Source organism: Eucyclogobius newberryi, unplaced genomic scaffold, assembly GCF_026437365.1.
Source record: "Eucyclogobius newberryi isolate DKJ021-1_F unplaced genomic scaffold, fEucNew1.0.hap1 SCAF_6, whole genome shotgun sequence".
Taxonomy (NCBI): domain Eukaryota; kingdom Metazoa; phylum Chordata; class Actinopteri; order Gobiiformes; family Gobiidae; genus Eucyclogobius; species Eucyclogobius newberryi.
Window position 1 is genome coordinate 39,403,977 of NW_027316278.1, and position 24,166 is coordinate 39,428,142.

A 24,166-nucleotide genomic window follows, 5' to 3' on the forward strand; every position below is an offset into this window, starting at 1 on the left:
TTCAAAGTGTTTGACTTCATCTCCTGATCTTCACTTTTAGAATTTAGAGAAATGTAAAAGCTCCAATAACGACTGATGAAAGGAGCGTTATTGTGGTCACTGGATCCTTTAAACGAAATTCAAATAGATTGAAGCGCCAAACTGTGCTTCTGCCTCAAACTGTGGAGGGCCACAAAGGGGAGGCGGCCTATGTGGGTGGGTAACCAGGAAGAGGAGGAGTCTCACGGGGAGGGGCCTCTGTGTCCGTGCAGTGAGCAGGAGGAGGAGGAGGAGGCGGAGGAGGACGGCTGATGGCTGAAGTGTGCGGCGGCCAGAACGGGGCTGCTCTTTCCCTGAGTGTGAGGGCCGCTGTGCTTGGGCCCCTGACCATGGGCCCCTGTGCTCAGAGCAGACGGTCGAGCGAACAGAACGCCTGAGAGAGAGAGAGGGAGAGGAAAAGTACTTTAGAAAAACAACAACTGTGTCAACGCGGTTTCATTTCTCCTTCTGCCTGATTTTCCCTGAAACATCAGACTAAAATGAGAAGAGTCTTCTAGTGTCCACAAGAGTCTTTGTCCACAAGAGTCTTTGTCCACAAGAGTCTTCTACTGTCCACAAGAGTCTTTGTCCACAAGAGTCTTTGTCCACAAGAGTCTTCTACTGTCCACAAGAGTCTTTGTCCACAAGAGTCTTTGTCCACAAGAGTCTTCTACTGTCCACAAGAGTCTTTGTCCACAAGAGTCTTCTACTGTCCACAAGAGTCTTTGTCCACAAGAGTCTTTGTCCACAAGAGTCTTCTACTGTCCACAAGAGTCTTTGTCCACAAGAGTCTTCTACTGTCCACAAGAGTCTTCTACTGTCCACAAGAGTCTTCTACTGTCCACAAGAGTCTTTGTCCACAAGAGTCTTTGTCCACAAGAGTCTTCTACTGTCCACAAGAGTCTTCTACTGTCCACAAGAGTCTTTGTCCACAAGAGTCTTCTACTGTCCACAAGAGTCTTCTACTGTCCACAAGAGTCTTCTACTGTCCACAAGAGCCTTCTACTGTCCGCAAGAGTCTTTGTCCACAAGAGTCTTCTACTGTCCACAAGAGTCTTCTACTGTCCACAAGAGTCTTCTACTGTCCACAAGAGTCTTTGTCCACAAGAGTCTTTGTCCACAAGAGTCTTCTACTGTCCACAAGAGTCTTCTACTGTCCACAAGAGTCTTCTACTGTCCACAAGAGTCTTTGTCCACAAGAGTCTTCTACTGTCCACAAGAGTCTTCTACTGTCCACAAGAGTCTTCTACTGTCCACAAGAGTCTTTGTCCACAAGAGTCATCTACTGTCCACAAGAGTCTTCTACTGTCCACAAGAGTCTTCTACTGTCCACAAGAGTCTTCTACTGTCCACAAGAGTCTTTGTCCACAAGAGTCTTCTACTGTCCACAAGAGTCTTCTACTGTCCACAAGAGCCTTCTACTGTCCAAAAGAGTCTTCTACTGTCCACAAGAGTCTTCTACTGTCCACAAGAGTCTTCTACTGTCCACAAGAGTCTTCTACTGTCCACAAGAGTCCTGTCCACAAGAGTCTTTGTCCACAAGAGTCTTCTACTGTCCACAAGAGTCTTCTACTGTCCACAAGAGTCTTCTACTGTCCACAAGAGTCTTCTACTGTCCACAAGAGTCTTTGTCCACAAGAGTCTTCTACTGTCCACAAGAGTCTTCTACTGTCCACAAGAGTCTTCTACTGTCCACAAGAGTCTTCGTCCACAAGAGTCTTATACTGTCCACAAGAGTCTTCTACTGTCCACAAGAGTCTTCTACTGTCCACAAGAGTCTTCTACTGTCCACAAGAGTCTTTGTCCACAAGAGTCTTCTACTGTCCACAATAGTCTTCTACTGTCCACAAGAGTATTCTACTGTCCACAAGAGTCTTCTACTGTCCACAAGAGTCTTCTACTGTCCACAAGAGTCTTTGTCCACAAGAGTCTTATACTGTCCACAAGAGTCTTCTACTGTCCACAAGAGTCTGCTACTGTCCACAAGAGTCTTCTACTGTCCACAAGAGCCTTCTACTGTCCACAAGAGTCTTTGTCCACAAGAGTCTTCTACTGTCCACAAGAGTCTTCTACTGTCCACAAGAGTCTTTGTCCACAAGAGTCTTCTACTGTCCACAAGAGTCTTTGTCCACAAGAGTCTTCTACTGTCCACAAGAGTCTTTGTCCACAAGAGTCTTCTACTGTCCACAAGAGTCTTCTACTGTCCACAAGAGTCTTCTACTGTCCACAAGAGTCTTTGTCCACAAGAGTCTTCTACTGTCCACAAGAGTCTTCTACTGTCCACAAGAGTCTTCTACTGTCCACAAGAGTCTTCTACTGTCCACAAGAGTCTTCTACTTTCCACAAGAGCCTTCTACTGTCCACAAGAGTCTTTGTCCACAAGAGTCTTCTACTGTCCACAAGAGTCTTCTACTGTCCACAAGAGTCTTCTACTGTCCACAAGAGTCTTCTACTGTCCACAAGAGTCTTTGTCCACAAGAGTCTTCTACTGTCCACAAGAGTCTTTGTCCACAAGAGTCTTCTACTGTCCACAAGAGTCTTCTACTGTCCACAAGAGTCTTCTACTGTCCACAAGAGTCTTTGTCCACAAGAGTCTTCTACTGTCCACAAGAGTCTTCTACTGTCCACAAGAATCTTCTATTGTCCACAAGAGTCTTTGTCCACAAGAGTCTTATACTGTCCACAAGAGCCTTCTACTGTCCACAAGAGTCTTCTACTGTCCACAAGAGTCTTCTACTGTCCACAAGAGCCTTCTACTGTCCACAAGAGTCTTTGTCCACAAGAGTCTTCTACTGTCCACAAGAGTCTTCTACTGTCCACAAGAGTCTTCTACTGTCCACAAGAGCCTTCTACTGTCCACAAGAGTCTTTGTCCACAAGAGTCTTCTACTGTCCACAAGAGTCTTCTACTGTCCACAAGAGTCTTCTACTGTCCACAAGAGTCTTTGTCCACAAGAGTCTTCTACTGTCCACAAGAGTCTTCTACTGTCCACAAGAGTCTTCTACTGTCCACAAGAGTCTTTGTCCACAAGAGTCTTCTACTGTCCACAAGAGTCTTCTACTGTCCACAAGAGTCTTCTACTGTCCACAAGAGTCTTCTACTGTCCACAAGAGTCTTCTACTTTCCACAAGAGCCTTCTACTGTCCACAAGAGTCTTTGTCCACAAGAGTCTTCTACTGTCCACAAGAGTCTTCTACTGTCCACAAGAGTCTTCTACTGTCCACAAGAGTCTTCTACTGTCCACAAGAGTCTTTGTCCACAAGAGTCTTCTACTGTCCACAAGAGTCTTTGTCCACAAGAGTCTTCTACTGTCCACAAGAGTCTTCTACTGTCCACAAGAGTCTTCTACTGTCCACAAGAGTCTTTGTCCACAAGAGTCTTCTACTGTCCACAAGAGTCTTCTACTGTCCACAAGAATCTTCTATTGTCCACAAGAGTCTTTGTCCACAAGAGTCTTATACTGTCCACAAGAGCCTTCTACTGTCCACAAGAGTCTTCTACTGTCCACAAGAGTCTTCTACTGTCCACAAGAGCCTTCTACTGTCCACAAGAGTCTTTGTCCACAAGAGTCTTCTACTGTCCACAAGAGTCTTCTACTGTCCACAAGAGTCTTCTACTGTCCACAAGAGCCTTCTACTGTCCACAAGAGTCTTTGTCCACAAGAGTCTTCTACTGTCCACAAGAGTCTTCTACTGTCCACAAGAGTCTTCTACTGTCCACAAGAGTCTTTATCCACAAGAGTCTTCTACTGTCCACAAGAGTCTTCTACTGTCCACAAGAGTCTTCTACTGTCCACAAGAGTCTTTGTCCACAAGAGTATTCTACTGTCCACAAGAGTCTTCTACTGTCCACAAGAGTCTTCTACTGTCCACAAGAGTCTTCTACTGTCCACAAGAGTCCTGTCCACAAGAGTCTTTGTCCACAAGAGTCTTCTACTGTCCATAAGAGTCTTCTACTGTCCACAAGAGTCTTTGTCCACAAGAGTCTTCTACTGTCCACAAGAGTCTTCTACTGTCCACAAGAGTCTTCTACTGTCCACAAGAGTCTTTGTCCACAAGAGTCTTCTACTGTCCACAAGAGTCTTCTACTGTCCACAAGAGTCTTCTACTGTCCACAAGAGCCTTCTACTGTCCACAAGAGTCTTTGTCCAAAAGAGTCTTCTACTGTCCACAAGAGTCTTCTACTGTCCACAAGAGTCTTCTACTGTCCACAAGAGTCTTCTACTGTCCACAAGAGTCTTCTACTGTCCGCAAGAGTCTTTGTCCACAAGATTCTTCTACTGTCCACAAGAGTCTTCTACTGTCCACAAGAGTCTTCTACTGTCCACAAGAGTCTTTGTCCACAAGAGGCTTATAGTGTCCACAAGAGTCTTCTACTGTCCACAAGAGTCTTCTACTGTCCACAAGAGTCTTTGTCCACAAGAGTCTTCTACTGTCCACAAGAGTCTTTGTCCACAAGAGTCTTCTACTGTCCACAAGAGTCTTCTACTGTCCACAAGAGTCTTCTACTGTCCACAAGAGTCTTTGTCCACAAGAGTCTTCTACTGTCCACAAGAGTCTTCTACTGTCCACAAGAGTCTTCTACTGTCCACAAGAGTCTTCTACTGTCCACAAGAGTCTTTGTCCACAAGAGTCTTAAACTGTCCACAAGAGTCTTCTACTGTCCACAAGAGTCTTCTACTGTCCACAAGAGTCTTTGTCCACAAGAGTCTTCTACTGTCCACAAGAGTCTTTGTCCACAAGAGTCTTCTACTGTCCACAAGAGTCTTCTACTGTCCACAAGAACCTTCTACTGTCCACAAGAGTCTTTGTCCACAAGAGTCTTCTACTGTCCACAAGAGTCTTCTACTGTCCACAAGAGCCTTCTACTGTCCACAAGAGTCTTTGTCCACAAGAGTCTTCTACTGTCCAAAAGAGTCTTCTACTGTCCACAAGAGTCTTCTACTGTCCACAAGAGTCTTCTACTGTCCACAAGAGTCCTGTCCACAAGAGTCTTTGTCCACAAGAGTCTTCTACTGTCCACAAGAGTCTTCTACTGTCCACAAGAGTCTTTGTCCACAAGAGTCTTCTACTGTCCACAAGAGTCTTCTACTGTCCACAAGAGTCTTCTACTGTCCACAAGAGTCTTTGTCCACAAGAGTCTTATACTGTCCACAAGAGTCTTCTACTGTCCACAAGAGTCTTCTACTGTCCACAAGAGTCTTTGTCCACAAGAGTCTTCTACTGTCCACAAGAGTCTTCTACTGTCCACAAGAGTATTCTACTGTCCACAAGAGTCTTCTACTGTCAACAAGAGTCTTCTACTGTCCACAAGAGTCTTTGTCCACAAGAGTCTTATACTGTCCACAAGAGTCTTCTACTGTCCACAAGAGTCTTCTACTGTCCACAAGAGTCTTCTACTGTCCACAAGAGCCTTCTACTGTCCAAAAGAGTCTTTGTCCACAAGAGTCTTCTACTGTCCACAAGAGTCTTCTACTGTCCACAAGAGTCTTCTACTGTCCACAAAAGCCTTCTACTGTCCGCAAGAGTCTTTGTCCACAATAGTCTTCTACTGTCCACAAGAGTCTTCTACTGTCCACAAGAGTCTTCTACTGTCCACAAGAGTCTTCTACTGTCCACAAGAGTCTTTGTCCACAAGAGTCTTATAGTGTCCACAAGAGTCTTCTACTGTCCACAAGAGTCTTCTACTGTCCACAAGAGTCTTTGTCCACAAGAGTCTTCTACTGTCCACAAGAGTCTTTGTCCACAAGAGTCTTCTACTGTCCACAAGAGTCTTCTACTGTCCACAAGAGTCTTCTACTGTCCACAAGAGTCTTCTACTGTCCACAAGAGTCTTTGTCCACAAGAGTCTTAAACTGTCCACAAGAGTCTTCTACTGTCCACAAGAGTCTTCTACTGTCCACAAGAGTCTTCTACTGTCCACAAGAGTCTTTGTCCACAAGAGTCTTATAGTGTCCACAAGAGTCTTCTACTGTCCACAAGAGTCTTCTACTGTCCACAAGAGTCTTTGTCCACAAGAGTCTTCTACTGTCCACAAGAGTCTTTGTCCACAAGAGTCTTCTACTGTCCACAAGAGTCTTCTACTGTCCACAAGAGTCTTCTACTGTCCACAAGAGTCTTCTACTGTCCACAAGAGTCTTTGTCCACAAGAGTCTTAAACTGTCCACAAGAGTCTTCTACTGTCCACAAGAGTCTTCTACTGTCCACAAGAGTCTTCTACTGTCCACAAGAGTCTTTGTCCACAAGAGTCTTAAACTGTCCACAAGAGTCTTCTACTGTCCACAAGAGTCTTCTACTGTCCACAAGAGTCTTTGTCCACAAGAGTCTTCTACTGTCCACAAGAGTCTTTGTCCACAAGAGTCTTCTACTGTCCACAAGAGTCTTTGTCCACAAGAGTCTTCTACTGTCCACAAGAGTCTTCTACTGTCCACAAGAGTCTTCTACTGTCCACAAGAGCCTTCTACTGTCCACAAGAGTCTTTGTCCAAAAGAGTCTTCTACTGTCCACAAGAGTCTTCTACTGTCCACAAGAGTCTTCTACTGTCCACAAGAGTCTTCTACTGTCCACAAGAGTCTTCTACTGTCCGCAAGAGTCTTTGTCCACAAGATTCTTCTACTGTCCACAAGAGTCTTCTACTGTCCACAAGAGTCTTCTACTGTCCACAAGAGTCTTTGTCCACAAGAGGCTTATAGTGTCCACAAGAGTCTTCTACTGTCCACAAGAGTCTTCTACTGTCCACAAGAGTCTTTGTCCACAAGAGTCTTCTACTGTCCACAAGAGTCTTTGTCCACAAGAGTCTTCTACTGTCCACAAGAGTCTTCTACTGTCCACAAGAGTCTTCTACTGTCCACAAGAGTCTTCTACTGTCCACAAGAGTCTTTGTCCACAAGAGTCTTCTACTGTCCACAAGAGTCTTTTACTGTCCACAAGAGTCTTCTACTGTCCACAAGAGTCTTCTACTGTCCACAAGAGTCTTTGTCCACAAGAGTCTTAAACTGTCCACAAGAGTCTTCTACTGTCCACAAGAGTCTTTGTCCACAAGAGTCTTCTACTGTCCACAAGAGTCTTTGTCCACAAGAGTCTTCTACTGTCCACAAGAGTCTTCTACTGTCCACAAGAGCTTTCTACTGTCCACAAGAGTCTTTGTCCACAAGAGTCTTCTACTGTCCACAAGAGTCTTCTACTGTCCACAAGAGCATTCTACTGTCCACAAGAGTCTTTGTCCACAAGAGTCTTCTACTGTCCACAAGAGTCCTGTCCACAAGAGTCTTTGTCCACAAGAGTCTTCTACTGTCCACAAGAGTCTTCTACTGTCCACAAGAGTCTTTGTCCACAAGAGTCTTCTACTGTCCACAAGAGTCTTCTACTGTCCACAAGAGTCTTCTACTGTCCACAAGAGTCTTTGTCCACAAGAGTCTTCTACTGTCCACAAGAGTCTTTGTCCACAAGAGTCTTCTACTGTCCACAAGAGTCTTTGTCCACAAGAGTCTTCTACTGTCCACAAGAGTCTTCTACTGTCCACAAGAGTATTCTACTGTCCACAAGGGTCTTCTACTGTCCACAAGAGTCTTCTACTGTCCACAAGAGTCTTTGTCCACAAGAGTCTTATACTGTCCACAAGAGTCTTCTACTGTCCACAAGAGTCTTCTACTGTCCACAAGAGTCTTCTACTGTCCACAAGAGCCTTCTACTGTCCACAAGAGTCTTTGTCCACAAGAGTCTTCTACTGTCCACAAGAGTCTTCTACTGTCCACAAGAGTCTTCTACTGTCCACAAAAGCCTTCTACTGTCCGCAATAGTCTTCTACTGTCCACAAGAGTCTTCTACTGTCCACAAGAGTCTTCTACTGTCCACAAGAGTCTTCTACTGTCCACAAGAGTCTTCTACTGTCCACAAGAGTCTTTGTCCACAAGAGTCTTATAGTGTCCACAAGAGTCTTCTACTGTCCACAAGAGTCTTCTACTGTCCACAAGAGTCTTTGTCCACAAGAGTCTTCTACTGTCCACAAGAGTCTTTGTCCACAAGAGTCTTCTACTGTCCACAAGAGTCTTCTACTGTCCACAAGAGTCTTCTACTGTCCACAAGAGTCTTCTACTGTCCAAAAGAGTCTTTGTCCACAAGAGTCTTAAACTGTCCACAAGAGTCTTCTACTGTCCACAAGAGTCTTCTACTGTCCACAAGAGTCTTCTACTGTCCACAAGAGTCTTTGTCCACAAGAGTCTTATAGTGTCCACAAGAGTCTTCTACTGTCCACAAGCGTCTTCTACTGTCCACAAGAGTCTTTGTCCACAAGAGTCTTCTACTGTCCACAAGAGTCTTTGTCCACAAGAGTCTTCTACTGTCCACAAGAGTCTTCTACTGTCCACAAGAGTCTTCTACTGTCCACAAGAGTCTTCTACTGTCCACAAGAGTCTTTGTCCACAAGAGTCTTAAACTGTCCACAAGAGTCTTCTATTGTCCACAAGAGTCTTCTACTGTCCACAAGAGTCTTTGTCCACAAGAGTCTTCTACTGTCCACAAGAGTCTTTGTCCACAAGAGTCTTCTACTGTCCACAAGAGTCTTCTACTGTCCACAAGAGTCTTCTACTGTCCACAAGAGTCTTCGTCCACAAGAGTCTTATACTGTCCACAAGAGTCTTCTACTGTCCACAAGAGTCTTCTACTGTCCACAAGAGTGTTCTACTGTCCACAAGAGTCTTTGTCCACAAGAGTCTTCTACTGTCCACAATAGTCTTCTACTGTCCACAAGAGTATTCTACTGTCCACAAGAGTCTTCTACTGTCCACAAGAGTCTTCTACTGTCCACAAGAGTCTTCTACTGTCCACAAGAGTCTTTGTCCACAAGAGTCTTATACTGTCCACAAGAGTCTTCTACTGTCCACAAGAGTCTGCTACTGTCCACAAGAGTCTTCTACTGTCCACAAGAGCCTTCTACTGTCCACAAGAGTCTTTGTCCACAAGAGTCTTCTACTGTCCACAAGAGTCTTCTACTGTCCACAAGAGTCTTCTACTGTCCACAAGAGCCTTCTACTGTCCGCAAGAGTCTTTGTCCACAAGAGTCTTCTACTGTCCACAAGAGTCTTCTACTGTCCACAAGAGTCTTCTACTGTCCACAAGAGTCTTTGTCCACAAGAGTCTTATAGTGTCCACAAGAGTCTTCTACTGTCCACAAGAGTCTTCTACTGTCCACAAGAGTCTTTGTCCACAAGAGTCTTCTACTGTCCACAAGAGTCTTTGTCCACAAGAGTCTTCTACTGTCCACAAGAGTCTTCTACTGTCCACAAGAGTCTTCTACTGTCCACAAGACTCTTCTACTGTCCACAAGAGTCTTTGTCCACAAGAGTCTTAAACCGTCCACAAGAGTCTTCTACTGTCCACAAGAGTCTTCTACTGTCCACAAGAGTCTTTGTCCACAAGAGTCTTATAGTGTCCACAAGAGTCTTCTACTGTCCACAAGAGTCTTCTACTGTCCACAAGAGTCTTTGTCCACAAGAGTCTTCTACTGTCCACAAGAGTATTTGTCCACAAGAGTCTTCTACTGTCCACAAGAGTCTTCTACTGTCCACAAGAGTCTTCTACTGTCCACAAGAGTCTTTGTCCACAAGAGTCTTAAACTGTCCACAAGAGTCTTCTACTGTCCACAAGAGTCTTCTACTGTCCACAAGAGTCTTTGTCCACAAGAGTCTTCTACTGTCCACAAGAGTCTTTGTCCACAAGAGTCTTCTACTGTCCACAAGAGTCTTCTACTGTCCACAAGAGTCTTCTACTGTCCACAAGAGTCTTTGTCCACAAGAGTCTTCTACTGTCCACAAGAGTCTTTGTCTACAAGAGTCTTCTACTGTCCACAAGAGTCTTCTACTGTCCACAAGAGTCTTCTACTGTCCACAAGAGTCTTTGTCCAAAAGAGTCTTCTACTGTCCACAAGAGTCTTCTACTGTCCACAAGAGTCTTCTACTGTCCACAAGAGTATTCTACTGTCCACAAGAGCCTTCTACTGTCCACAAGAGTCTTTGTCCACAAGAGTCTTCTACTGTCCACAAGAGTCTTCTACTGTCCACAAGAGTCTTCTACTGTCCACAAGAGTCTTCTACTGTCCACAAGAGTCTTTGTCCACAAGAGTATTCTACTGTCCACAAGAGTCTTTGTCCACAAGAGTCTTCTACTGTCCACAAGAGTCTTCTACTGTCCACAAGAGTCTTCTACTGTCCACAAGAGTCTTTGTCCACAAGAGTCTTCTACTGTCCACAAGAGTCTTCTACTGTCCACAAGAATCTTCTATTGTCCACAAGAGTCTTCTACTGTCCACAAGAGTCTTCTACTGTCCACAAGAGCCTTCTACTGTCCACAAGAGTCTTTGTCCACAAGAGTCTTCTACTGTCCACAAGAGTCTTCTACTGTCCACAAGAGTCTTCTACTGTCCACAAGAGCCTTCTACTGTCCACAAGAGTCTTTGTCCTCAAGAGTCTTCTACTGTCCACAAGAGTCTTCTACTGTCCACAAGAGTCTTCTACTGTCCACAAGAGTCTTTATCCACAAGAGTCTTCTACTGTCCACAAGAGTCTTCTACTGTCCACAAGAGTCTTCTACTGTCCACAAGAGTCTTCGTCCACAAGAGTATTCTACTGTCAACAAGAGTCTTCTACTGTCCACAAGAGTCTTCTACTGTCCACAAGAGTCTTCTACTGTCCACAAGAGTCCTGTCCACAAGAGTCTTTGTCCACAAGAGTCTTCTACTGTCCACAAGAGTCTTCTACTGTCCACAAGAGTCTTCTACTGTCCACAAGAGTCTTTGTCCACAAGAGTCTTCTACTTTCCACAAGAGTCTTCTACTGTCCACAAAAGCCTTCTACTGTCCACAAGAGTCTTTGTCCACAAGAGTCTTCTACTGTCCACAAGAGTCTTCTACTGTCCACAAGAGTCTTCTACTGTCCACAAGAGTCTTTGTCCACAAGAGTCTTCTACTGTCCACAAGAGTCTTTGTCCACAAGAGTCTTCTACTGTCCACAAGAGTCTTTGTCCACAAGAGTCTTCTACTGTCCACAAGAGTCTTCTACTGTCCACAAGAGTCTTCTACTGTCCACAAGAGTCTTTGTCCACAAGAGTCTTCTACTGTCCACAAGAGTCTTCTACTGTCCACAAGAGTCTTTGTCCACAAGAGTCTTATACTGTCCACAAGAGTCTTCTACTGTCCACAAGAGTCTTCTACTGTCCGCAAGAGTCTTCTACTGTCCACAAGAGTCTTCTACTGTCCACAAGAGCCTTCTACTGTCCACAAGAGTCTTTGTCCACAAGAGTCTTCTACTGTCCACAAGAGTCTTCTACTGTCCACAAGAGTCTTCTACTGTCCACAAGAGCCTTCTACTGTCCACAAGAGTCTTTGTCCACAAGAGTCTTCTACTGTCCACAAGAGTCTTCTACTGTCCACAAGAGTCTTCTACTGTCCACAAGAGTCTTTTTCCACAAGAGTCTTCTACTGTCCACAAGAGTCTTTGTCCACAAGAGTCTTCTACTGTCCACAAGAGTCTTCTACTGTCCACAAGAGTCTTCTACTGTCCACAAGAGTCTTTGTCCACAAGAGTCTTCTACTGTCCACAAGAGTCTTCTACTGTCCACAAGAATCTTCTATTGTCCACAAGAGTCTTTGTCCACAAGAGTCTTATACTGTCCACAAGAGCCTTCTACTGTCCACAAGAGTCTTCTACTGTCCACAAGAGTCTTCTACTGTCCACAAGAGCCTTCTACTGTCCACAAGAGTCTTTGTCCACAAGAGTCTTCTACTGTCCACAAGAGTCTTCTACTGTCCACAAGAGTCTTCTACTGTCCACAAGAGTCTTCTACTGTCCACAAGAGTCTTTGTCCACAAGAGTCTTCTACTGTCCACAAGAGTCTTCTACTGTCCACAAGAGTCTTCTACTGTCCACAAGAGTCTTCTACTGTCCACAAGAGTCTTTGTCCACAAGAGTATTCTACTGTCCACAAGAGTCTTCTACTGTCCACAAGAGTCTTCTACTGTCCACAAGAGTCCTGTCCACAAGAGTCTTTGTCCACAAGAGTCTTCTACTGTCCACAAGAGTCTTCTACTGTCCACAAGAGTCTTTGTCCACAAGAGTCTTCTACTGTCCAGAAGAGTCTTCTACTGTCCACAAGAGTCTTCTACTGTCCACAAGAGTCTTTGTCCACAAGAGTCTTCTACTGTCCACAAGAGTCTTCTACTGTCCACAAGAGTCTTCTACTGTCCACAAGAGCCTTCTACTGTCCACAAGAGTCTTCTACTGTCCACAAGAGTCTTCTACTGTCCACAAGAGTCTTCTACTGTCCACAAGAGCCTTCTACTGTCCACAAGAGTCTTTGTCCAAAAGAGTCTTCTACTGTCCACAAGAGTCTTCTACTGTCCGCAAGAGTCTTTGTCCACAAGATTCTTCTACTGTCCACAAGAGTCTTCTACTGTCCACAAGAGTCTTCTACTGTCCACAAGAGTCTTTGTCCACAAGAGGCTTATAGTGTCCACAAGAGTCTTCTACTGTCCACAAGAGTCTTCTACTGTCCACAAGAGTCTTTGTCCACAAGAGTCTTCTACTGTCCACAAGAGTCTTTGTCCACAAGAGTCTTCTACTGTCCACAAGAGTCTTCTACTGTCTACAAGAGTCTTCTACTGTCCACAAGAGTCTTCTACTGTCCACAAGAGTCTTTGTCCACAAGAGTCTTCTACTGTCCACAAGAGTCTTCTACTGTCCACAAGAGTCTTCTACTGTCCACAAGAGTCTTCTACTGTCCACAAGAGTCTTTGTCCACAAGAGTCTTAAACTGTCCACAAGAGTCTTCTACTGTCCACAAGAGTCTTCTACTGTCCACAAGAGTCTTTGTCCACAAGAGTCTTCTACTGTCCACAAGAGTCTTTGTCCACAAGAGTCTTCTACTGTCCACAAGAGTCTTCTACTGTCCACAAGAGCCTTCTACTGTCCACAAGAGTCTTTGTCCACAAGAGTCTTCTACTGTCCACAAGAGTCTTCTACTGTCCACAAGAGCCTTCTACTGTCCACAAGAGTCTTTGTCCACAAGAGTCTTCTACTGTCCAAAAGAGTCTTCTACTGTCCACAAGAGTCTTCTACTGTCCACAAGAGTCTTCTACTGTCCACAAGAGTCCTGTCCACAAGAGTCTTTGTCCACAAGAGTCTTCTACTGTCCACAAGAGTCTTCTACTGTCCACAAGAGTCTTTGTCCACAAGAGTCTTCTACTGTCCACAAGAGTCTTCTACTGTCCACAAGAGTCTTCTACTGTCCACAAGAGTCTTCTACTGTCCACAAGAGTCTTTGTCCACAAGAGTCTTATACTGTCCACAAGAGTCTTCTACTGTCCACAAGAGTCTTCTACTGTCCACAAGAGTCTTTGTCCACAAGAGTCTTCTACTGTCCACAAGAGTCTTCTACTGTCCACAAGAGTATTCTACTGTCCACAAGAGTCTTCTACTGTCCACAAGAGTCTTCTACTGTCCACAAGAGTCTTTGTCCACAAGAGTCTTATAGTGTCCACAAGAGTCTTCTACTGTCCACAAGAGTCTTCTACTGTCCACAAGAGTCTTTGTCCACAAGAGTCTTCTACTGTCCACAAGAGTCTTTGTCCACAAGAGTCTTCTACTGTCCACAAGAGTCTTCTACTGTCCACAAGAGTCTTCTACTGTCCACAAGAGTCTTCTACTGTCCAAAAGAGTCTTTGTCCACAAGAGTCTTAAACTGTCCACAAGAGTCTTCTACTGTCCACAAGAGTCTTCTACTGTCCACAAGAGTCTTCTACTGTCCACAAGAGTCTTTGTCCACAAGAGTCTTATAGTGTCCACAAGAGTCTTCTACTGTCCACAAGAGTCTTCTACTGTCCACAAGAGTCTTTGTCCACAAGAGTCTTCTACTGTCCACAAGAGTCTTTGTCCACAAGAGTCTTCTACTGTCCACAAGAGTCTTCTACTGTCCACAAGAGTCTTCTACTGTCCACAAGAGTCTTCTACTGTCCACAAGAGTCTTTGTCCACAAGAGTCTTAAACTGTCCACAAGAGTCTTCTATTGTCCACAAGAGTCTTCTACTGTCCACAAGAGTCTTTGTCCACAAGAGTCTTCTACTGTCCACAAGAGTCTTTGTCCACAAGAGTCTTCTACTGTCCACAAGAGTCTTCTACTGTCCACAAGAGTCTTCTACTGTCCACAAGAGTCTTTGTCCACAAGAGTCTTCTACTGTCCACAAGAGTCTTTGTCCACAAGAGTCTTCTACTGTCCACAAGAGTCTTCTACTGTCCACAAGAGTCTTCTACTGTCCACAAGAGTCTTCGTCCACAAGAGTCTTATACTGTCCACAAGAGTCTTCTACTGTCCACAAGAGTCTTCTACTGTCCACAAGAGTGTTCTACTGTCCACAAGAGTCTTTGTCCACAAGAGTCTTCTACTGTCCACAATAGTCTTCTACTGTCCACAAGAGTATTCTACTGTCCACAAGAGTCTTCTACTGTCCACAAGAGTCTTCTACTGTCCACAAGAGTCTTCTACTGTCCACAAGAGTCTTTGTCCACAAGAGTCTTATACTGTCCACAAGAGTCTTCTACTGTCCACAAGAGTCTGCTACTGTCCACAAGAGTCTTCTACTGTCCACAAGAGCCTTCTACTGTCCACAAGAGTCTTTGTCCACAAGAGTCTTCTACTGTCCACAAGAGTCTTCTACTGTCCACAAGAGTCTTCTACTGTCCACAAGAGCCTTCTACTGTCCGCAAGAGTCTTTGTCCACAAGAGTCTTCTACTGTCCACAAGAGTCTTCTACTGTCCACAAGAGTCTTCTACTGTCCACAAGAGTCTTTGTCCACAAGAGTCTTATAGTGTCCACAAGAGTCTTCTACTGTCCACAAGAGTCTTCTACTGTCCACAAGAGTCTTTGTCCACAAGAGTCTTCTACTGTCCACAAGAGTCTTTGTCCACAAGAGTCTTCTACTGTCCACAAGAGTCTTCTACTGTCCACAAGAGTCTTCTACTGTCCACAAGACTCTTCTACTGTCCACAAGAGTCTTTGTCCACAAGAGTCTTAAACCGTCCACAAGAGTCTTCTACTGTCCACAAGAGTCTTCTACTGTCCACAAGAGTCTTTGTCCACAAGAGTCTTATAGTGTCCACAAGAGTCTTCTACTGTCCACAAGAGTCTTCTACTGTCCACAAGAGTCTTTGTCCACAAGAGTCTTCTACTGTCCACAAGAGTATTTGTCCACAAGAGTCTTCTACTGTCCACAAGAGTCTTCTACTGTCCACAAGAGTCTTTGTCCACAAGAGTCTTCTACTGTCCACAAGAGTATTTGTCCACAAGAGTCTTCTACTGTCCACAAGAGTCTTCTACTGTCCACAAGAGTCTTTGTCCACAAGAGTCTTCTACTGTCCACAAGAGTCTTTGTCCACAAGAGTCTTCTACTGTCCACAAGAGTCTTCTACTGTCCACAAGAGTCTTCTACTGTCCACAAGAGTCTTTGTCCACAAGAGTCTTCTACTGTCCACAAGAGTCTTTGTCTACAAGAGTCTTCTACTGTCCACAAGAGTCTTCTACTGTCCACAAGAGTCTTCTACTGTCCACAAGAGTCTTTGTCCAAAAGAGTCTTCTACTGTCCACAAGAGTCTTCTACTGTCCACAAGAGTCTCTACTGTCCACAAGAGTATTCTACTGTCCACAAGAGCCTTCTACTGTCCACAAGAGTCTTTGTCCACAAGAGTCTTCTACTGTCCACAAGAGTCTTCTACTGTCCACAAGAGTCTTCTACTGTCCACAAGAGTCTTCTACTGTCCACAAGAGTCTTTGTCCACAAGAGTATTCTACTGTCCACAAGAGTCTTTGTCCACAAGAGTCTTCTACTGTCCACAAGAGTCTTCTACTGTCCACAAGAGTCTTCTACTGTCCACAAGAGTCTTTGTCCACAAGAGTCTTCTACTGTCCACAAGAGTCTTCTACTGTCCACAAGAATCTTCTATTGTCCACAAGAGTCTTCTACTGTCCACAAGAGTCTTCTACTGTCCACAAGAGCCTTCTACTGTCCACAAGAGTCTTTGTCCACAAGAGTCTTCTACTGTCCACAAGAGTCTTCTACTGTCCACAAGAGTCTTCTACTGTCCACAAGAGCCTTCTACTGTCCACAAGAGTCTTTGTCCTCAAGAGTCTTCTACTGTCCACAAGAGTCTTCTACTGTCCACAAGAGTCTTCTACTGTCCACAAGAGTCTTTATCCACAAGAGTCTTCTACTGTCCACAAGAGTCTTCTACTGTCCACAAGAGTCTTCTACTGTCCACAAGAGTCTTCGTCCACAAGAGTATTCTACTGTCAACAAGAGTCTTCTACTGTCCACAAGAGTCTTCTACTGTCCACAAGAGTCTTCTACTGTCCACAAGAGTCCTGTCCACAAGAGTCTTTGTCCACAAGAGTCTTCTACTGTCCACAAGAGTCTTCTACTGTCCACAAGAGTCTTCTACTGTCCACAAGAGTCTTTGTCCACAAGAGTCTTCTACTTTCCACAAGAGTCTTCTACTGTCCACAAAAGCCTTCTACTGTCCACAAGAGTCTTTGTCCACAAGAGTCTTCTACTGTCCACAAGAGTCTTCTACTGTCCACAAGAGTCTTCTACTGTCCACAAGAGTCTTTGTCCACAAGAGTCTTCTACTGTCCACAAGAGTCTTTGTCCACAAGAGTCTTCTACTGTCCACAAGAGTCTTTGTCCACAAGAGTCTTCTACTGTCCACAAGAGTCTTCTACTGTCCACAAGAGTCTTCTACTGTCCACAAGAGTCTTTGTCCACAAGAGTCTTCTACTGTCCACAAGAGTCTTCTACTGTCCACAAGAGTCTTTGTCCACAAGAGTCTTATACTGTCCACAAGAGTCTTCTACTGTCCACAAGAGTCTTCTACTGTCCGCAAGAGTCTTCTACTGTCCACAAGAGTCTTCTACTGTCCACAAGAGCCTTCTACTGTCCACAAGAGTCTTTGTCCACAAGAGTCTTCTACTGTCCACAAGAGTCTTCTACTGTCCACAAGAGTCTTCTACTGTCCACAAGAGCCTTCTACTGTCCACAAGAGTCTTTGTCCACAAGAGTCTTCTACTGTCCACAAGAGTCTTCTACTGTCCACAAGAGTCTTCTACTGTCCACAAGAGTCTTTTTCCACAAGAGTCTTCTACTGTCCACAAGAGTCTTTGTCCACAAGAGTCTTCTACTGTCCACAAGAGTCTTCTACTGTCCACAAGAGTCTTCTACTGTCCACAAGAGTCTTTGTCCACAAGAGTCTTCTACTGTCCACAAGAGTCTTCTACTGTCCACAAGAATCTTCTATTGTCCACAAGAGTCTTTGTCCACAAGAGTCTTATACTGTCCACAAGAGCCTTCTACTGTCCACAAGAGTCTTCTACTGTCCACAAGAGTCTTCTACTGTCCACAAGAGCCTTCTACTGTCCACAAGAGTCTTTGTCCACAAGAGTCTTCTACTGTCCACAAGAGTCTTCTACTGTCCACAAGAGTCTTCTACTGTCCACAAGAGTCTTCTACTGTCCACAAGAGTCTTTGTCCACAAGAGTCTTCTACTGTCCACAAGAGTCTTCTACTGTCCACAAGAGTCTTCTACTGTCCACAAGAGTCTTCTACTGTCCACAAGAGTCTTTGTCCACAAGAGTATTCTACTGTCCACAAGAGTCTTCTACTGTCCACAAGAGTCTTCTACTGTCCACAAGAGTCCTGTCCACAAGAGTCTTTGTCCACAAGAGTCTTCTACTGTCCACAAGAGTCTTCTACTGTCCACAAGAGTCTTTGTCCACAAGAGTCTTCTACTGTCCACAAGAGTCTTCTACTGTCCACAAGAGTCTTCTACTGTCCACAAGAGTCTTTGTCCACAAGAGTCTTCTACTGTCCACAAGAGTCTTCTACTGTCCACAAGAGTCTTCTACTGTCCACAAGAGCCTTCTACTGTCCACAAGAGTCTTCTACTGTCCACAAGAGTCTTCTACTGTCCACAAGAGTCTTCTACTGTCCACAAGAGCCTTCTACTGTCCACAAGAGTCTTTGTCCAAAAGAGTCTTCTACTGTCCACAAGAGTCTTCTACTGTCCGCAAGAGTCTTTGTCCACAAGATTCTTCTACTGTCCACAAGAGTCTTCTACTGTCCACAAGAGTCTTCTACTGTCCACAAGAGTCTTTGTCCACAAGAGGCTTATAGTGTCCACAAGAGTCTTCTACTGTCCACAAGAGTCTTCTACTGTCCACAAGAGTCTTTGTCCACAAGAGTCTTCTACTGTCCACAAGAGTCTTTGTCCACAAGAGTCTTCTACTGTCCACAAGAGTCTTCTACTGTCTACAAGAGTCTTCTACTGTCCACAAGAGTCTTCTACTGTCCACAAGAGTCTTTGTCCACAAGAGTCTTCTACTGTCCACAAGAGTCTTCTACTGTCCACAAGAGTCTTCTACTGTCCACAAGAGTCTTCTACTGTCCACAAGAGTCTTTGTCCACAAGAGTCTTAAACTGTCCACAAGAGTCTTCTACTGTCCACAAGAGTCTTCTACTGTCCACAAGAGTCTTTGTCCACAAGAGTCTTCTACTGTCCACAAGAGTCTTTGTCCACAAGAGTCTTCTACTGTCCACAAGAGTCTTCTACTGTCCACAAGAGCCTTCTACTGTCCACAAGAGTCTTTGTCCACAAGAGTCTTCTACTGTCCACAAGAGTCTTCTACTGTCCACAAGAGCCTTCTACTGTCCACAAGAGTCTTTGTCCACAAGAGTCTTCTACTGTCCAAAAGAGTCTTCTACTGTCCACAAGAGTCTTCTACTGTCCACAAGAGTCTTCTACTGTCCACAAGAGTCCTGTCCACAAGAGTCTTTGTCCACAAGAGTCTTCTACTGTCCACAAGAGTCTTCTACTGTCCACAAGAGTCTTTGTCCACAAGAGTCTTCTACTGTCCACAAGAGTCTTCTACTGTCCACAAGAGTCTTCTACTGTCCACAAGAGTCTTTGTCCACAAGAGTCTTATACTGTCCACAAGAGTCTTCTACTGTCCACAAGAGTCTTCTACTGTCCACAAGAGTCTTTGTCCACAAGAGTCTTCTACTGTCCACAAGAGTCTTCTACTGTCCACAAGAGTATTCTACTGTCCACAAGAGTCTTCTACTGTCCACAAGAGTCTTCTACTGTCCACAAGAGTCTTTGTCCACAAGAGTCTTATACTGTCCACAAGAGTCTTCTACTGTCCACAAGAGTCTTCTACTGTCCACAAGAGTCTTCTACTGTCCACAAGAGCCTTCTACTGTCCACAAGAGTCTTTGTCCACAAGAGTCTTCTACTGTCCACAAGAGTCTTCTACTGTCCACAAGAGTCTTCTACTGTCCACAAAAGCCTTCTACTGTCCGCAAGAGTCTTTGTCCACAATAGTCTTCTACTGTCCACAAGAGTCTTCTACTGTCCACAAGAGTCTTCTACTGTCCACAAGAGTCTTCTACTGTCCACAAGAGTCTTTGTCCACAAGAGTCTTATAGTGTCCACAAGAGTCTTCTACTGTCCACAAGAGTCTTCTACTGTCCACAAGAGTCTTTGTCCACAAGAGTCTTCTACTGTCCACAAGAGTCTTTGTCCACAAGAGTCTTCTACTGTCCACAAGAGTCTTCTACTGTCCACAAGAGTCTTCTACTGTCCACAAGAGTCTTTGTCCACAAGAGTCTTAAACTGTCCACAAGAGTCTTCTACTGTCCACAAGAGTCTTCTACTGTCCACAAGAGTCTTCTACTGTCCACAAGAGTCTTTGTCCACAAGAGTCTTATAGTGTCCACAAGAGTCTTCTACTGTCCACAAGAGTCTTCTACTGTCCACAAGAGTCTTTGTCCACAAGAGTCTTCTACTGTCCACAAGAGTCTTTGTCCACAAGAGTCTTCTACTGTCCACAAGAGTCTTCTACTGTCCACAAGAGTCTTCTACTGTCCACAAGAGTCTTCTACTGTCCACAAGAGTCTTTGTCCACAAGAGTCTTAAACTGTCCACAAGAGTCTTCTACTGTCCACAAGAGTCTTCTACTGTCCACAAGAGTCTTTGTCCACAAGAGTCTTCTACTGTCCACAAGAGTCTTTGTCCACAAGAGTCTTCTACTGTCCACAAGAGTCTTTGTCCACAAGAGTCTTCTACTGTCCACAAGAGTCTTTGTCCACAAGAGTCTTCTACTGTCCACAAGAGTCTTTGTCCACAAGAGTCTTCTACTGTCCACAAGAGTTTTCTACTGTCCACAAGAGTCTTCTACTGTCCACAAGAGTCTTCTACTGTCCACAAGAGTCTTTGTCCACAAGAGTCTTCTACTGTCCACAAGAGTCTTCTACTGTCCACAAGAGTCTTCTACTGTCCACAAGAGCCTTCTACTGTCCACAAGAGTCTTTGTCCAAAAGAGTCTTCTACTGTCCACAAGAGTCTTCTACTGTCCACAAGAGTCTTCTACTGTCCACAAGAGTCTTCTACTGTCCGCAAGAGTCTTTGTCCACAAGATTCTTCTACTGTCCACAAGAGTCTTCTACTGTCCACAAGAGTCTTCTACTGTCCACAAGAGTCTTTGTCCACAAGAGGCTTATAGTGTCCACAAGAGTCTTCTACTGTCCACAAGAGTCTTCTACTGTCCACAAGAGTCTTTGTCCACAAGAGTCTTCTACTGTCCACAAGAGTCTTTGTCCACAAGAGTCTTCTACTGTCCACAAGAGTCTTCTACTGTCCACAAGAGTCTTCTACTGTCCACAAGAGTCTTCTACTGTCCACAAGAGTCTTCTACTGTCCACAAGAGTCTTCTACTGTCCACAAGAGTCTTTGTCCACAAGAGTCTTCTACTGTCCACAAGAGTCTTCTACTGTCCACAAGAGTCTTCTACTGTCCACAAGAGTCTTCTACTGTCCACAAGAGTCTTTGTCCACAAGAGTCTTAAACTGTCCACAAGAGTCTTCTACTGTCCACAAGAGTCTTCTACTGTCCACAAGAGTCTTTGTCCACAAGAGTCTTCTACTGTCCACAAGAGTCTTTGTCCACAAGAGTCTTCTACTGTCCACAAGAGTCTTCTACTGTCCACAAGAGCCTTCTACTGTCCACAAGAGTCTTTGTCCACAAGAGTCTTCTACTGTCCACAAGAGTCTTCTACTGTCCACAAGAGCCTTCTATTGTCCACAAGAGTCTTTGTCCACAAGAGTCTTCTACTGTCCAAAAGAGTCTTCTACTGTCCACAAGAGTCTTCTACTGTCCACAAGAGTCTTCTACTGTCCACAAGAGTCCTGTCCACAAGAGTCTTTGTCCACAAGAGTCTTCTACTGTCCACAAGAGTCTTCTACTGTCCACAAGAGTCTTTGTCCACAAGAGTCTTCTACTGTCCACAAGAGTCTTCTACTGTCCACAAGAGTCTTCTACTGTCCACAAGAGTCTTTGTCCACAAGAGTCTTAAACTGTCCACAAGAGTCTTCTACTGTCCACAAGAGTCTTCTACTGTCCACAAGAGTCTTCTACTGTCCACAAGAGTCTTTGTCCACAAGAGTCTTATAGTGTCCACAAGAGTCTTCTACTGTCCACAAGAGTCTTCTACTGTCCACAAGAGTCTTTGTCCACAAGAGTCTTCTACTGTCCACAAGAGTCTTTGTCCACAAGAGTCTTCTACTGTCCACAAGAGTCTTCTACTGTCCACAAGAGTCTTCTACTGTCCACAAGAGTCTTCTACTGTCCACAAGAGTCTTTGTCCACAAGAGTCTTAAACTGTCCACAAGAGTCTTCTACTGTCCACAAGAGTCTTCTACTGTCCACAAGAGTCTTTGTCCACAAGAGTCTTCTACTGTCCACAAGAGTCTTTGTCCACAAGAGTCTTCTACTGTCCACAAGAGTCTTTGTCCACAAGAGTCTTCTACTGTCCACAAGAGTCTTTGTCCACAAGAGTCTTCTACTGTCCACAAGAGTCTTTGTCCACAAGAGTCTTCTACTGTCCACAAGAGTCTTCTACTGTCCACAAGAGTCTTCTACTGTCCACAAGAGTCTTTGTCCACAAGAGTCTTCTACTGTCCACAAGAGTCTTCTACTGTCCACAAGAGTCTTCTACTGTCCACAAGAGCTTTCTACTGTCCACAAGAGTCTTTGTCCAAAAGAGTCTTCTACTGTCCACAAGAGTCTTCTACTGTCCACAAGAGTCTTCTACTGTCCACAAGAGTCTTCTACTGTCCGCAAGAGTCTTTGTCCACAAGATTCTTCTACTGTCCACAAGAGTCTTCTACTGTCCACAAGAGTCTTCTACTGTCCACAAGAGTCTTTGTCCACAAGAGGCTTATAGTGTCCACAAGAGTCTTCTACTGTCCACAAGAGTCTTCTACTGTCCACAAGAGTCTTTGTCCACAAGAGTCTTCTACTGTCCACAAGAGTCTTTGTCCACAAGAGTCTTCTACTGTCCACAAGAGTCTTCTACTGTCCACAAGAGTCTTCTACTGTCCACAAGAGTCTTCTACTGTCCACAAGAGTCTTCTACTGTCCACAAGAGTCTTTGTCCACAAGAGTCTTCTACTGTCCACAAGAGTCTTCTACTGTCCACAAGAGTCTTCTACTGTCCACAAGAGTCTTCTACTGTCCACAAGAGTCTTTGTCCACAAGAGTCTTAAACTGTCCACAAGAGTCTTCTACTGTCCACAAGAGTCTTCTACTGTCCACAAGAGTCTTTGTCCACAAGAGTCTTCTACTGTCCACAAGAGTCTTTGTCCACAAGAGTCTTCTACTGTCCACAAGAGTCTTCTACTGTCCACAAGAGCCTTCTACTGTCCACAAGAGTCTTTGTCCACAAGAGTCTTCTACTGTCCACAAGAGTCTTCTACTGTCCACAAGAGCCTTCTATTGTCCACAAGAGTCTTTGTCCACAAGAGTCTTCTACTGTCCAAAAGAGTCTTCTACTGTCCACAAGAGTCTTCTACTGTCCACAAGAGTCTTCTACTGTCCACAAGAGTCCTGTCCACAAGAGTCTTTGTCCACAAGAGTCTTCTACTGTCCACAAGAGTCTTCTACTGTCCACAAGAGTCTTTGTCCACAAGAGTCTTCTACTGTCCACAAGAGTCTTCTACTGTCCACAAGAGTCTTCTACTGTCCACAAGAGTCTTTGTCCACAAGAGTCTTATACTGTCCACAAGAGTCTTCTACTGTCCACAAGAGTCTTCTACTGTCCACAAGAGTCTTTGTCCACAAGAGTCTTCTACTGTCCACAAGAGTCTTTGTCCACAAGAGTCTTCTACTGTCCACAAGAGTCTTTGTCCACAAGAGTCTTCTACTGTCCACAAGAGTCTTTGTCCACAAGAGTCTTCTACTGTCCACAAGAGTCTTTGTCCACAAGAGTCTTCTACTGTCCACAAGAGTCTTCTACTGTCCACAAGAGTCTTCTACTGTCCACAAGAGTCTTTGTCCACAAGAGTCTTTGTCCACAAGAGTCTTCTACTGTCCACAAGAGTCTTCTACTGTCCACAAGAGTCTTCTACTGTCCACAAGAGCTTTCTACTGTCCACAAGAGTCTTTGTCCAAAAGAGTCTTCTACTGTCCACAAGAGTCTTCTACTGTCCACAAGAGTCTTCTACTGTCCACAAGAGTCTTCTACTGTCCGCAAGAGTCTTTGTCCACAAGATTCTTCTACTGTCCACAAGAGTCTTCTACTGTCCACAAGAGTCTTCTACTGTCCACAAGAGTCTTTGTCCACAAGAGGCTTATAGTGTCCACAAGAGTCTTCTACTGTCCACAAGAGTCTTCTACTGTCCACAAGAGTCTTTGTCCACAAGAGTCTTCTACTGTCCACAAGAGTCTTTGTCCACAAGAGTCTTCTACTGTCCACAAGAGTCTTCTACTGTCCACAAGAGTCTTCTACTGTCCACAAGAGTCTTCTGCTGTCCACAAGAGTCTTCTACTGTCCACAAGAGTCTTCTACTGTCCACAAGAGTCTTTGTCCACAAGAGTCTTCTACTGTCCACAAGAGTCTTCTACTGTCCACAAGAGTCTTCTACTGTCCACAAGAGTCTTCTACTGTCCACAAGAGTCTTTGTCCACAAGAGTCTTAAACTGTCCACAAGAGTCTTCTACTGTCCACAAGAGTCTTCTACTGTCCACAAGAGTCTTTGTCCACAAGAGTCTTCTACTGT

At 44.7% G+C, this 24,166-nt stretch overlaps 1 protein-coding gene across 1 annotated transcript in view; it reads right to left on the reverse strand.

The window, feature by feature from the left end:
• Positions 1-210: 210 nt before the first annotated feature.
• The window catches only part of arid3c (AT rich interactive domain 3C (BRIGHT-like)), a 181,541-nt gene continuing 157,585 nt past the window's right edge, over positions 211-24,166 (reverse strand). Inside the window, exon 8 of the mRNA XM_072433920.1 lies at positions 211-412. Coding sequence (XP_072290021.1) covers positions 222-412 — 191 coding nt within the window. The 3' untranslated portion in view covers positions 211-221. The remainder of the gene's footprint in view (positions 413-24,166) is intronic.